General features: G+C 40.5%; 1 protein-coding gene across 2 annotated transcripts in view; it reads left to right on the top strand.

Annotated features, from left to right (window-relative positions):
• Positions 1-13,725, top strand: part of LOC124286523 (leukemia inhibitory factor receptor-like) — a 59,549-nt gene that overhangs the window by 5,951 nt on the left and 39,873 nt on the right. Inside the window, exons 2-5 of one of the 2 annotated variants that reach the window (XM_046722895.1) lie at positions 5,239-5,368; positions 5,808-6,095; positions 7,779-7,905; positions 8,819-9,012. In XM_046722895.1, coding sequence (XP_046578851.1) covers positions 5,269-5,368; positions 5,808-6,095; positions 7,779-7,905; positions 8,819-9,012 — 709 coding nt within the window. In that variant the 5' untranslated portion in view covers positions 5,239-5,268. Of the gene's footprint in view, positions 1-5,238; positions 5,369-5,804; positions 6,096-7,778; positions 7,906-8,818; positions 9,013-13,725 lie in introns of both variants that reach the window. The other variant, XM_046722894.1, reaches the window with a different exon arrangement.

Genomic DNA, 13,725 nt, shown 5'->3' with positions numbered 1-13,725 from the left:
CTGATATCTGAAGCCTGATATACCACATTACACATATTGGCAGGGGAAGGTGTGATCATACATCGTGTTGTGACGTAATTACTAACACCTGTATGTTCAACAAACACTGTGCAAATTTATGGCCTACTTGCACGTTGCAGAAAACATGTTCAACACAGGTATGCTGTTTACATACAGTTGTTTCTGTACAGCATACTGCATGTAGGCCTATCTAACCCTCGTCTTCTATAGTTATCAGAACAGGAAAGTTCTGTCCGTCAGATCTTGGAGGTGAACAATGATAATGATAACCTGCATGTTTAAATCAATTAACAATTGTGATGTGTTCTGTGTACTGGCAGCGAGTTTAACACTGGAACTGGTAGCATTGATCAAACAAGTACCGGTATGTCTTGAGCTGTGATTTGAAAGAAAAGACGGGGTAGCAGTTTTAATAATCTGGAAGACAGTTCTCGGTTGTGAAAGAAAAACATCTTTTTCAAAAAGTAGAATAATGTGTATGGTTGTGTTGCGTTGTGTCTAATTTTGTATTAAACGTTAATAAATGTGTAACGTTTTTCCTTGGGGCAATGTCATATGTATCTTCTGAGCTTTTTGTGAAAGTTTCCCGGATGCTGTAATCAACAAGGCTATCAACACTTCCTCTACAAACAAGGACATATAACCGTACTAAGTATTAGTGGGATAGCCTAGTGGTTAAAACACTGGCTTATTACCCCAAAAGTCCAGGTTTGATCCCAAACATGGGTACAATGTGTACAAACCCATTCTTGATATTCCTGGTTTGGTATTAATATTATTTATGGTATTTATGTTGATAACAATAATAATAATAAGTCCATTTGTATAGCGCCCTATATCCAATCACCAAGTGGTTGCTCATGGCTCTAACTATATACATATTTACAATAGGAGTTCATTTAGATGTCATAGTGCTTCTTGAACAGGAAAGTTTTTAAGTTAGACTGGAAGCTGGCTATTGAGGGGATTCTTTGAGAGACACGTGCAGATTGTTCCAGAGGATAGCTGACAAGTAGGAAAAACGTCGGTGTCCATATGTCTTCAGACGTGCATTTGGGATGATGAGCTGCTACTGATTGGCTGATCTCAGAGTCCTGGTTGGAACATACTCTCTTACAAGACTAGAGAGATAGGATGGTGCTGCGTTGTTAAGACATCTGTAAGTCATGCTAAGTATTTTGTATTCTATCCTAGCTGGGAGTGGTAACCAGTGCAGACGCATGAAGATTGCGGTCATCCATGTCTTCACATTGCCTACACACACTTCAACTTCTGCAACTTGTGATTTTGCATCATTAACATTGAGTTTTCTTAAAAGTTGAGTATCATCAGCATAACAATGATGTAAGATGTTATGCCGAGTAATAAGGTCCCCAAGACTGCTGGTGTATAGAGTGAATATCATCGGCCCCAACACGGAACCTTGTGGGACACCACATGAAAGGTTGCATGTCTGAGATCTAGTATTTTGGATGAGCACAAACTGAGATCGTTCTGATAGGTATGAGGAAAACCATCTTAGAACAAAGCCGCCTAATCCAAAACGGTTTTGTAGACAATCAAGAAGCTGTTTGTGATCTATCGTATCGAACGCTACCCATAATTCAAGAAGGACGAGTACACAGGCCTTGCCAGAGTCTACCGCTCCAAGCAGGGTATCCATTACATGGAGTAAAGTTGTCTCAGTGCTGTGATTGCTCCTATACGCTGACTGGAATTCATCGTATAGACTGTGGTTCTTTAAATGAGCAGTAAGGCAGGTCTTCACAGCTTTTTCCAGTACTTTGGACACAAAGGATAGATTTGAGACGGGTCTGTAATTGGTCAAATCATCAGCGTCAAGGCTTGGTTTCTTCAATCAAGGCTTCACAGTAGCTTGTTTCAGGCATTCTGGAACATGCCCTGAGATCAAGCTGAGATTTACGATTTGTGTAATGACCGGAAGGAGAATATCCACAAACTCTAGCGTGAATCTGGTAGGGATGGGATCCATCACACAGAAGGTTGGTGTTGAAGCTGCTATCAGTTTCTTTACCTCTTCCTCACTGAATACATCAAATTTGTCAAGATACATATCTGAGGTTACAATGTCGCCTTGTAGAGACTCAGACAGTTCACACCTGTCAAGATCTGAACGGATCTTTGCTATCTTATCCACGAAGTAATTGCTAAAATCCTCTGCAAGAGATGACATATCTGTAGTATCTGGGAGACTAGAAGACTTCTCCTTTCCCAGAAGAGAGGACATGAAATCATACATGGATTTAACTGAGGTAAATAAATAGAGAGTGTACAAACCCATTCTTGATATTCCTGGTTTTGTATTAATATTATTTATGGTATTGATGTTGATAAATAGAGATTACAAAATGAGTGGGTGTTGAATATGAAAATATTCCAAGAACATATTTTTCAACTTTTTGATTTAAGCAGACGATGCTGGATGTAAACAAAACAAAAGGGAGATAACTCTGTCACACCTACTTTATAGATGAAAATAAACAATGAAAAATATTCAGTTGAAAAAAACTACAAATCCCGAGGACACCAAAATTGAATTTTAATTATCCACTAACCTAATGTTTTGTTAGGTTGATATTTTTGGTAAAAAACTGCTTGAATGGAGTTTAATGTTAATTTGACATATAGAGGTGGCATTATGACGTCACTGTCATTGACATTCGTGACCAACTCGTGTTATTCCGTGACAAGCAGAATTTTATGGAAAGTGACGAGTGGTGACAAATGTGTCGTTGAAAAACAGCCGATGGGTACACAACAATCGTTGGATAACTTTCAACTGGTTACACATCACCTGTTTCAAATAACCAAAATTATCTCATAAAGATATTCAGAACATGTGTGTAATAATATGGAATATTACTATAAGCATTCTAAGCCCACATTGTCACTCTACTGACAAGGTCTATAGGTTAAAATGGTGATTTGGTGTTTTTGCTTTGTGTTTCCAGGTCTTTTCACAAATCTGATACAAGCCATTTACTTGTAATTACATCATAGCATGACGAAGTATGCTTGTTTAAGTGAATATATTTTTTTAGAAATCCTAGCTGTATTACTCACTGCTAATTCCAAAATGTCAACTTGTAAATTGCCATATTATCTTGCATACCTGCCAACTCCCGCTCCTTTGGTGTGAGACTCATGCTTTTGTTGCTCATGTCACGCTAACACAACTAAACTGATACTTCTCACGCCAAACTGACTTCATAGGAACAATATAATTTTGACAACTTAAAATCACACAAATGTGTCAGAATGCATTGTTTTCAGTGACTTTGCTGAGAATGGAATTTGCAATCATGCATTGGTCATGCAGCCCTTAGACCCTAGCATCTCAAGCGTCTTACTATATCATCCTTCAGTACTGTAGGTGATCATGGGGGTGGGTAGCCTAATGGTTAAAGCGTTGGCTCGTCACACCGAAGACCCGGGTTCAAATCCCCACATGGGTACAATGTGTGAGGCCCATTTCTGGTGTCCCCCGCCGTGATGTTGCTGGAATATGGCTAAAAGCGGTGTAAAACCAAACTCAGTCAGTCAGTCAGTAGGTGGTCATGTCACCTACTGTCACTAATGTCTTCCCAATTCCTTCATCAACCTGTGAAGATCTGGGTTAGAATTGGTCTTCGGCAACCCATGCTTGTCTCCCCATGAAGATCCGGGTTAGAATTGGTCTTTAGCAACCCATGCTTGTCTCCCGTGAAGATCCGGGTTAGAATTGGTCTTCAGCAACCCATGCTTGTCTCCCGTGAAGATCTGGGTTAGAATTGGACTTCAGTAACCCATGCTTGTCTCCCATGAAGATCCGGGTTAGAATTGGTCTTCAGCAACCCATGCTTGTCTCCCCGTGAACATCTGGGTTAGAATTGGTCTTCAGCAACCCATGCTTGTCTCCCCGTGAAGATCCGGGTTAGAATTGTCTTCAGCAACCCATGCTTGTCTCCCTTTAAGATCCGGGTTAGCATTGGACTTCAGCAACCCATGCTTGTCTCCCTTTAAGATCCGGGTTAGAATTGGTCTTCAGCAACCCATGCTTGTCTCCCTTTAAGATCCGGGTTAGAATTGGTCTTCAGCAACTCATGCTTGTTGTAAAAGGCGACAGATGGGATCTAGTTGTCAGACTCGCTGACTTGGTTGACACAAGTCATCGTATCCCAAATGCATAAATCGAAGCTCTTGATGTTGATCACTGGATTTTCTGGTTCAGATTCGATTGTTTACAGACCCTGACATATCAGAGGCCCAGATAAGCTGCGTATAGGGGTAAAATACGCAAAGAAAACTTCTAGTTACGCATTGAAAAATATTTGTTGCGTACCAATTACGCATTTAAAATGTTAGATACCCAAAAAGTTTAAAACAAATGCGTGCGGAATATATTTATAAAAATAGCTTGCATTATGAAAAAGACATCGATTGCTATCAAATTGTACTGTTAGTATAGGACAAGTGTTGTACTGTCAGTATAAGATGAGCGATTTTTTATGAAATCATTTCCATTATATTTAAGTTGGTTTTGATTAGGTATGACGTAAGGCAGAACATACCTGCATAGTAAACTTACTCAATGACATAATACTTAGGTGAGTAAAATGACTGAAATACGCACATATTTGAAAGCAGTGGGTAACTGAAAATGAAATACCCACTCAACATTCATAATGCCTACTCCAAGAAAATACAGTGGGTACGGTACCCACATGAGGTAAATCTTATCTGGAGCTCTGCGTATAGCTGGAATATTGCTGACTGCAGCTTTAAACAACATACAAACAAAATTTCATTAACAGCAGACAACTATTTCTATAAACTAATAACTCTTACAAATTTGTAAATGTTATTTTTGGTTGTTCCCTAGTAGCTTCTACCTTTATAGAGGGAGTATATACGGCGATGTACGATGGGCAAGCTGGTCCGTATGGCCATCAATCCATATATGTTTATAATTATTGGAATTATATTTGCGGCAATTTGTTTTGTATAATTAAAAATGAATGACTAGTCTACTAGAAATAAGAATTATGAACAATATGTTGGGCAGATTATACTGTCATCAAAATGTTTGGTAAAACTGATTATTATTTCTTAGTCTTTCACTAAATTTGATATTTGCATATATCAAGTCTTCCTTTCGGGGTACTTAAGTAAGGAACATCAGTTTTCAAAATGTCATGACATATTTTCTGTTTGCAGGAGTGGTTCCCATGACAACATGACAACAGCATGACAGGGGTACCAGAAAGTAGAGGTATACTGAGTGCAGTTGTACTTGTTGTGTCCCTCAGCCACAACCTTGCATTCCTAGAGGGACTGTCCAATGGAAGTGAGTGTTTTATACCTTGAGCAAATGTAACCATCTTTACAGCAAGTGTTGTGCATGCAAATTAAAATTCAGAACTTTTCATAACTCAGCATAAACGATGTTTTGTGTGTATTCTCAATTTACTTATTTGCTTCTGTTAAAGTTTAGTTCTCCTGATTGGTCATGTGACTGAGTTAGTCAATGATACTTTTGAATTTAGTTTCATGAAATCGTGTTCCTTTGTATGGTGTATGTTATATTTTAACTCAGATGGACAGAATTCTCATATAATAATAAAATCACAATATATTTCTGTGTCCTCTGTCAATCATAGCAAACAACTCATGATGTGTTTCACATTAGATGAAGTGAGATAAGGACTAATGTTGCAGGAAACAATTCATCACATTGGTACAAAGTGTATTATTCAAAATGCAATTTCTACTTTTATCTTCAGAAGTGAGTCCCAGTAATCCATATGCATTCATTAATGAGACCTTGACCTTGAACTGCACCGTGACCTCAGACAGTTACCCTGGCAACGTCTCAGGATCACTGTTCTTCGTTAAAGATTTTGATGATGTTGAGAAGGTGCTGCCGATGCAGTACATCACCCTTCTAGGTAACCGATCCATACAACTGGACTACCCCATCACTTCAGGCATCGATCAGGGGTCGTACGTGTGTAAGCTCAACAAGACGGATGAAAGCAGTGTCATCATAGATTCCCAGTACACCTCCATCGAATGTAAGTTGACTACCTTGTTTACCTCACATCAAAGGCCATGTGAGGTGTAGATGTTCTCAAAGTTCTCTCACTTGTCATCCTTTGCAGAGGTATTGATAAGCTGCGTATCTGCGTAAATTATGCAAATATTTATGTGAAAACTCAATTCCTATCAACTCTATTGCGTGCAAGTATGCTTGAATTTGTAAATACTCAACAAATTTGATCTTACATGCGAGAGACTAAAATGTCAAATCTTAGCGTGCATACTGTAACATTCAGCAAACCTACTAGAATTTGGAGTAAGCAGACCCATGTGCTACAGATGGAGGTTACTGAGGATAGATAAAATAACTGAGGTATATTGAGAGGTTCTATTTCAGCCCATGAACTTGGCAACTTGCAGCCTTTCTTATATTTTCTCATATTACAGATCAAATATAAATAACACACACGTAAACCAAGATTTAAACTTTATTCTATTTTCACAAATAGTGGAAAATGGCAAAATACCCAATTCAGTTTGAGTGAGGTGGGTATAATTTATTTGGTTACTCAAAGGAAAATTAGGATACCCAACTGAGATGAACACAAGCGAGTGCATTACTCAATGACCCATAAAGTTATCTGTAGCTCTGCCTTTGTGTGTGTGTGGGGGTTTTTAAGATTGATCCTAGATTCAGCTGAAATTTTGTAGGTATGTTTATTATTTGAAGGGCGTGAAGTTGTTCGAGGCATCAAGGAATTTCAGTGGGACCACTTGGAAGACATTTGATTTTAGGAATATCTTTTGTAAAACATGAAGTTGGCTGATCAGGTGGTTACCATATTTAGTTGTGAGATGAAGGCATCTTTATCAGACATCAGATATGGCTACAAGGAGTTATATTGGCAATGGAGCTGAAACCAAACATGCTTGTCACCATTTTCCGCTTGAAGTTTTAATCATATTTTCAATATGGCCGACATGGCAATCACATTGGAAAAAGCTATTTCTAGCTATTAGTCATTTCTGCCATTTGTCATTTTGTAATTTGGTACATGAGAAGTCAGTAAAGGAACTTTTAATATATATTTTATATTTTGGCCTTGTATTGATCATGCATTTGTATGAGCAAACCATAAATTTTGCATCTTGCATCTCTTGGTCAAAAAAGAAAACAGTACTTTTTAGTTCTAATCTCAGATGAACCAGGTTCTACCTATATTTGTAAGTTTCACCAGTGTGATGCACGTCCAAGACCTGTGTATACTCTTTCGTCATGTGGACAAGGTGTCCGACCTGAGATTGGAAAGTCTGTTGTTCAAATCATGACTGAGAAATCTTGTGGACAAAGCATCTGGCCTGAGATGAGGTCTGTGGTTTGAATCCAACATGGGCTGAACACACTGACATTATACTTGCGGAAAATACATCTCAGGACCCTACTATGCAGCATGGGACGCCTCTACTCTTGACAGAGGTGGAGTTATCCCACAGATGACATAATAACTGACAGGGTTAACCTCTGTGGTCGTGTAGACAGGGCATTCTACTTGATTTCACAAGGTCAGAATCCTAGCAGACTCGGATCTGTTAGGGCAGATACACTATCAGTTGTCAGTATGATTGGAACACTGATTAAAGCAGCATCACTCACTCACTCACAAACCCACCCGACTACTCACTCACCGATCACCAAAATATTGTCATGTCTGTTCCAGATCGGCCGAAGATGGTGGAGAAAATCGATTGCCGTGTGTTTGACTGGAAGAACATGATGTGTTGGTGGGACCTGGGCGTGGACTATATAAATATGAATCGACTTAAAGTTCAACTGCAATGGGGAATGTAAGTGGAGCTTTATCTTGTTATCATTTGAATTTTGAATGCCCTATCAGTGCGGCACATTTCAACATGCTTTAAAACTGTATCTCCAGAAGAGTTGAACATACAGACATGAGCGCTATTTTAGGACTGGTTTCCTGTCAACAAGGGTTAGTATGTGTTACATAGTCCAGGAAATAACATCCAGGAACTATAGTTTTTCTGAACTCAGAGGGAACACCAGTTTTAGTTTGTTATAACCATCTTTCATTACACACATATCAACTAAAATATGCAGTAAGTGGGGTAACAGTCCTGTTTGTTACATCTGTCAGTTTCTTATTAACAAGTTCATTATAAACATCTTATGCTGTACTGTGTTTTCAAAGTATACGTTACATGTGTATTCAACCAAACTGAATAGAATTTAACACCAAAGGTGCATCAATGAGCTGGAAATTGTGTGTTATGCTGCCTGTTTTTTTATTTCAAATCTTCTCATTCCATGTAAAGTTGTTATTTTAACCAAACAAAGACGTGTTATATTGCCTCATGCTAATCTTCTTGTAATATAGTTCAATCATATTTGGCATTTTATTTTCAATTTTAGTGGTTCTCAAGCAGTTTTAATGTAAACAGAGGATGTAGGGGTAGTCTAGTGGTTAAAGCTTTCGCTAGACACACCAAAAACCCGGGTTAGATTCCCCACATGTGGACAATGTGTGAAACCCATTTCTGGTGTCCCCCGCCATGATATTGCTGGAATATTGCTAAAAGTGGCCTTAAACTAAACTCCCTCACATAATGTGAAAATGAAATATTACGTTTTGAAAATGGATGCAAAAATATGATAGAATCACTACCTGGGGAATGATATTGTGTGTCAGCAGGTACACATGTGTGATACATTGATACATCTATCCGTCTCTGCCTCCAGATTGGGGGGTTTATACGCCTGTCCTCACGAGACTACAACTACATGCAGCTGGAAGGAGAATGATGGTGCAGATTCTTTCAAACTTGAAACATACGTCATGATAGTTAATGTTACAATCTATGACAGTGACCAGTATAAGAGTGTCAAGGATGAAGCTGTCTCCAACTACACTATGGTGGATACGTTAACAATAGGTGAGATATACTGTGCTAAAGGTGAGATATAATCTCTTATAGGTGAAACATGCTGTATTATAGGTGAGATATACTGTACTAAAGGTGAGACATACTGTATTATAGGTGAGATATGTTGTATGATATGTGAGATATGCTGTATTAAAGGTGAGATTATCAGATGTAACCTCCTTTAGTACAGAGATCATCAGATATGCCCTCCTTGATCACTCAGATCATCAGATAGGAACAATTACAAGTATTGTTAGTAATTGTTAGTAAACTTACCTCTGGATTATGGTTGCCTTATTTATGGGGTTACCACAGACACATACAGAAAAAATGGAAAAGAAAAACGATCCCTAAGTCATAGTTCCCTGGTAGTATGCCCTACCCCTTAAAGAGTTATCTCCCCCTTAAATCGTGACGTAAGAGCGCCCTTTTAAACCTCACAATTTTTATGAATAACAGACTCTTCTGCCATGATTAGCGGGGAGGAAAAAAGGGAGGGAACTAAACCCCATAATCCAGAGGTAAGTTTACTAACAATTACTAACAATACTTGTAATTGTTCCTAATTTAGGCGTAAACATTCCCTCTGGATTATGGTTGCCTGAATCCCACATAAGGAAAGGAGGGAATGAGCAGAAGACTAATAGATAACTTAGGGCATATTTCCAGAATAATCCTTAAATATATGGATAGAATTGGGAACTATGACAGCGCTATACGAATAAACGTTTTATATATAAAAAACTGGCTTAGAGATCATTCTTCTAAAGTTAGTTGACTAACCCGACACCAAGAAAAGGATCCAACTGTGAAGGATAGCAATAAACCAAAAATCTAACGGGAGTCTATGACGTCACTTCCGGATTAATGACCTTACTTCGGGTTTCATGACGTCACTTCCGGTCATTGACGTCACTTCCTGGAAAATGACGTCACTTCCGGTTAATGATGTCACTTCTGGTGCCTAACGTCCTATTCTCCCTTAGGTTACGTATTCGGTGGAAAACAATAAAGATAGTGGTATACCAATCCACTGAATAACACGTGACTCAAAACTAAGTTAGAGAGACCATGATATAATTTAGGCTCTCACCCCACAAAGTATCTTGAGTAGCGGCAGATCCCCATCCTTCACAGGCCAGACAGTATCCCGCTGCATGCGGAACTTCTTGAGCAACACGCACACACACACACACACACACACACACACCCTTGTTCCCCCCAAAGAAGGATCAAGCGGAGGAGAGATGTTGAGCCGCCACCAGGGGACCAAGGTTCTTCAACCCATCCATGGAAGAGGCGACATCTCTGAGGTAGGCGTTGATGAAAGTATTAGCTGACTTCCACTGGCAAGCTGACACAACCTGTTCCACTGAAACCGATCTCCAAGCAGCTAAGGAGCTCACTTACGCTCTGATCTCGTGTGGTGATAACTTTACGTTAATTAAGTCCTGATCACAATCCTGGTATGCATAAGCAATCGTCTTTCTAAGCCAGGATGCCAAAGTGTTCTTAGAGATTTCAGTGTTCATATTAGTTTTGCAAGATAAAAATAGCCTGCGACGATTCCGTCTAAAACTGTGCGCGTACGTTGAATATACCATCGTAGTGCGCGAATTGGACAAAGAAGTCTAGATCTGTCTGATCGAGATGATGTATCTGGAAGAGCCGGGATCTTGTATACTCTCTGACCTAAAGGTCCCTAAGCTGAAGACTGGTTTTTGGCAATAAATTCAGGAAGAGCTCTGCAGGTGATTTCCTTATATCCATCCGCAAACATGATTGAACGGAAATCTAGAGCATGTAGTTCAGACACTCTCGAAGCTGTAGCAAAGGCCAAAAGAAACGCTGTTTTGAAGGAGAGGAATTTTAGCGAAGCATTCTGAAGTGGTTCATATGGAGTCCTTTGTAATGATTTAAGTACTAAACAGAGGTCCCATTTTGGAAACATGGCAGGAGTAGACACATCTTTAATTTGAAAAGATCTGATAAGTCTATGCAGAGAATTATTAGATCCCACACCTAATCCCTGAATATCACACACCGACGCGATTGCGGACTTGTATCCTTCGATTGTGCCATGTCTAAGCTTCCTTTCCTTCCTAAGATAGAGTAAGAATTCAGCAATTTGCGGAATAGTAATGGGAGAATCTAAGAGCTGATGCAGTCTTCTCCACTTGATGAATCGAGCCCATTTGGTATTGTACAGTGATGATGTGGAAGATCTGATTGATTGAGAGATAGCCACAGTGGTTTCTGTTGTAAAACCCTGCTGTTGAAGTGACTTGCGGATAACTTCCAACCGTGCAGTTGAAGTTGCTGAATGTTCTTGTGATATCGGTTCGATTCCGGTTGACTGATGAGATTGTGCCAATTTGGAAGTAACATCGGTGTGTCGATGAGGAGATCCAGTAGGGTCGGGAACCATGTCCTCGTGGCCCAGGCAGGAGCCACTAGATATATTACACAATTGTGCTGATAGATCTTGCTGAGCACTTCCGGAATCAACCTGAAGGGAGGAAAGGCATAGGCTATCATTCTGTCCCACGAGATTGAAAGAGCATCCACCGCCCAAGCTAGAGGATCTGGAACTGGACTTACGTAGACTGGAAGTTTGTTGTTGCGACGCGTGGCGAACAGCTTTATCATCGGAGTCTCCCAACGTTGAGAGATCATGTTGAAAGCCTCGTCGTGTAAAGTCCATTCGGTTGTAATTATCCTGTCTTGCCTGGATAGAGAGTCCGCTAGAATATTGAACTTGCCCGGAATGTGACGTGCCCTGATTGAACATTTGGTCAAGTCCACAATTGTAAACAGCCTCTGAGTTGCACGAAGTAGCTGGTGGGATCTTGTCCCTCCCTGCTTGTTCACATAGCAGACTACGGTTGAGTTGTCTGTGGCCACCATAATAGCTTTTTTGTGGAGACACCAAGACCAATGTTCGAGTGCTCTGACTATGGCTAACATCTCGAGAACATTGATATGCAGACTCTTCTCCTGGTCTGACCAGATGCCTTGAAGTTGCAGATGACCCATATGTGCACCCCAGCCCGAGGTGGAAGCATCTGTGTACATCGTCAGGTCTGGAGGCGGAGGTCGAAAGGGTGCTCCCGACAGGATGTTGGCCTCGTTGGTCCACCAAAGTAGTTCTCCTTTTAGTTTCTGTGGAAAAGGAAGAAGCGTGTCTAGGTCTAAATGTCTGTTCTGGTTGATCCACACCTGACACTCCCGTAAATGGATCCTGCCTCGTTGAGTAAAAATTGAATTGACGTTAGTGATCCTAGGAGAGACATCCAAGAGCCGTGAGTGTGATGTTGGGGTGCACTTATGAGATGTAGAATCCTGTCTTTAGGATTAACCAGCGATCCGACGGAGGATAAATGTGAGACACTCGAGAATCCAGGATCGCCCCAAAAAACTTGATTCTTGAAGTTGGAATTAACTCTGATTTGTCGGGATGTACAATTAGACCCAAATGAGTGAACACATGGATGATGAACTTGGTCTGCTTGATTAAAGTCTGAGTGATAATATTCCTTGCTAAAAAATCGTCCAGATATCCGTGAATGGCGATGTTCCAGCGATGGAGAAAGTTTAGTATAGGATTCATCATTACCGTGAAGAGCCAAGGTGCTAGGGATATTCCAAACGGAAGGACTAGAAATTGAAATCTTTGGCCGTTGACTGCAAATCTGAGATATTTTTGGGAGCGTTGATGAATCGGGATGTGAAGATATGCATCCTTCAGATCTGTACTTATGAATTTTGAGTGAGGACGGATGAGAATACGAAGGTTGCTGAGCGATTCCATCTTGAATGTTGGTGGTTTTTGGAGGAATTCTTTGTTTAGAATCTTCAGGTCTATAATCATTCGCATCTCTTGTGTGTCTTTTTGGGGGACAAGAAACACTGGAGAATGAAACCCCCGGGAGGTATCGTGACTGGGGAGCTCTAATACCGCCCGTTTCTCCAATAATTGTTCTATTGCCTGAGTAGCCGCAGACACAGGCGTGGTTCCTGTAGAAAAAATCTCCGTCCCATGGGCTGGATCGTTACTGGAGGTAGCCTGTCCCATGGTAAGATAAAACCCCTTTTCACAATTGACAGGATCCAAGGGTCCCGTGTGATCTGTCTCCAATTGTCTATGTACAAGGAGATCCGGCCCCCAACAGGGGATGGAGTAACTGGAATCATAAACATGTGATCTAGCTCTGAATCCGTGGACAATACCGGTTCGTAAGGCTGAGAGGAAATTGTTCTTGGAACGTATGCGTCAGCTTCTCCTTCCGCCCGCTCTTGAGGAACGAAAGGAACCTCTACCCCTATTTCTCCCTCTGAAACTCTGCCCCTGCTCCCGTGAAAACCCAGGATTAGAACGTGTCCTGGAATCTGACATACAATCAAAGGCAGATCTTTGCAAGGAATCCCGACGACCCACGGAGGATGAACGAGACATGGTAGATGATGGAGTACCTCTCCTACTTCTAGGAACACTTCTGGATCTATTTTGAGCAATTAGCGCCGAGGCTAATTGCTGATTAAGATTACGCGAAGTCACAGCATCCTTAGTGGTAATGGCCTGATGACACTGTCCATTAAAGATGGAAGGAGAGTTAATGGGTTGCTGAAATACTAGTAGTTGATCCTTCAATGAATCCGGGAGATTCCTCACAGAATGTAACGCTGAGAACGATCGACGGCCGTCAAACGTCCTAAAGTATT

The sequence above is a fragment of the Haliotis rubra genome, unplaced genomic scaffold, assembly GCF_003918875.1.
Source record: "Haliotis rubra isolate DU_JTF1 unplaced genomic scaffold, ASM391887v1 Scf385, whole genome shotgun sequence".
In the NCBI taxonomy this organism is placed as follows: Eukaryota; Metazoa; Mollusca; class Gastropoda; order Lepetellida; family Haliotidae; genus Haliotis; species Haliotis rubra.
This window is presented reverse-complemented; position numbering and strand designations above follow the sequence as displayed.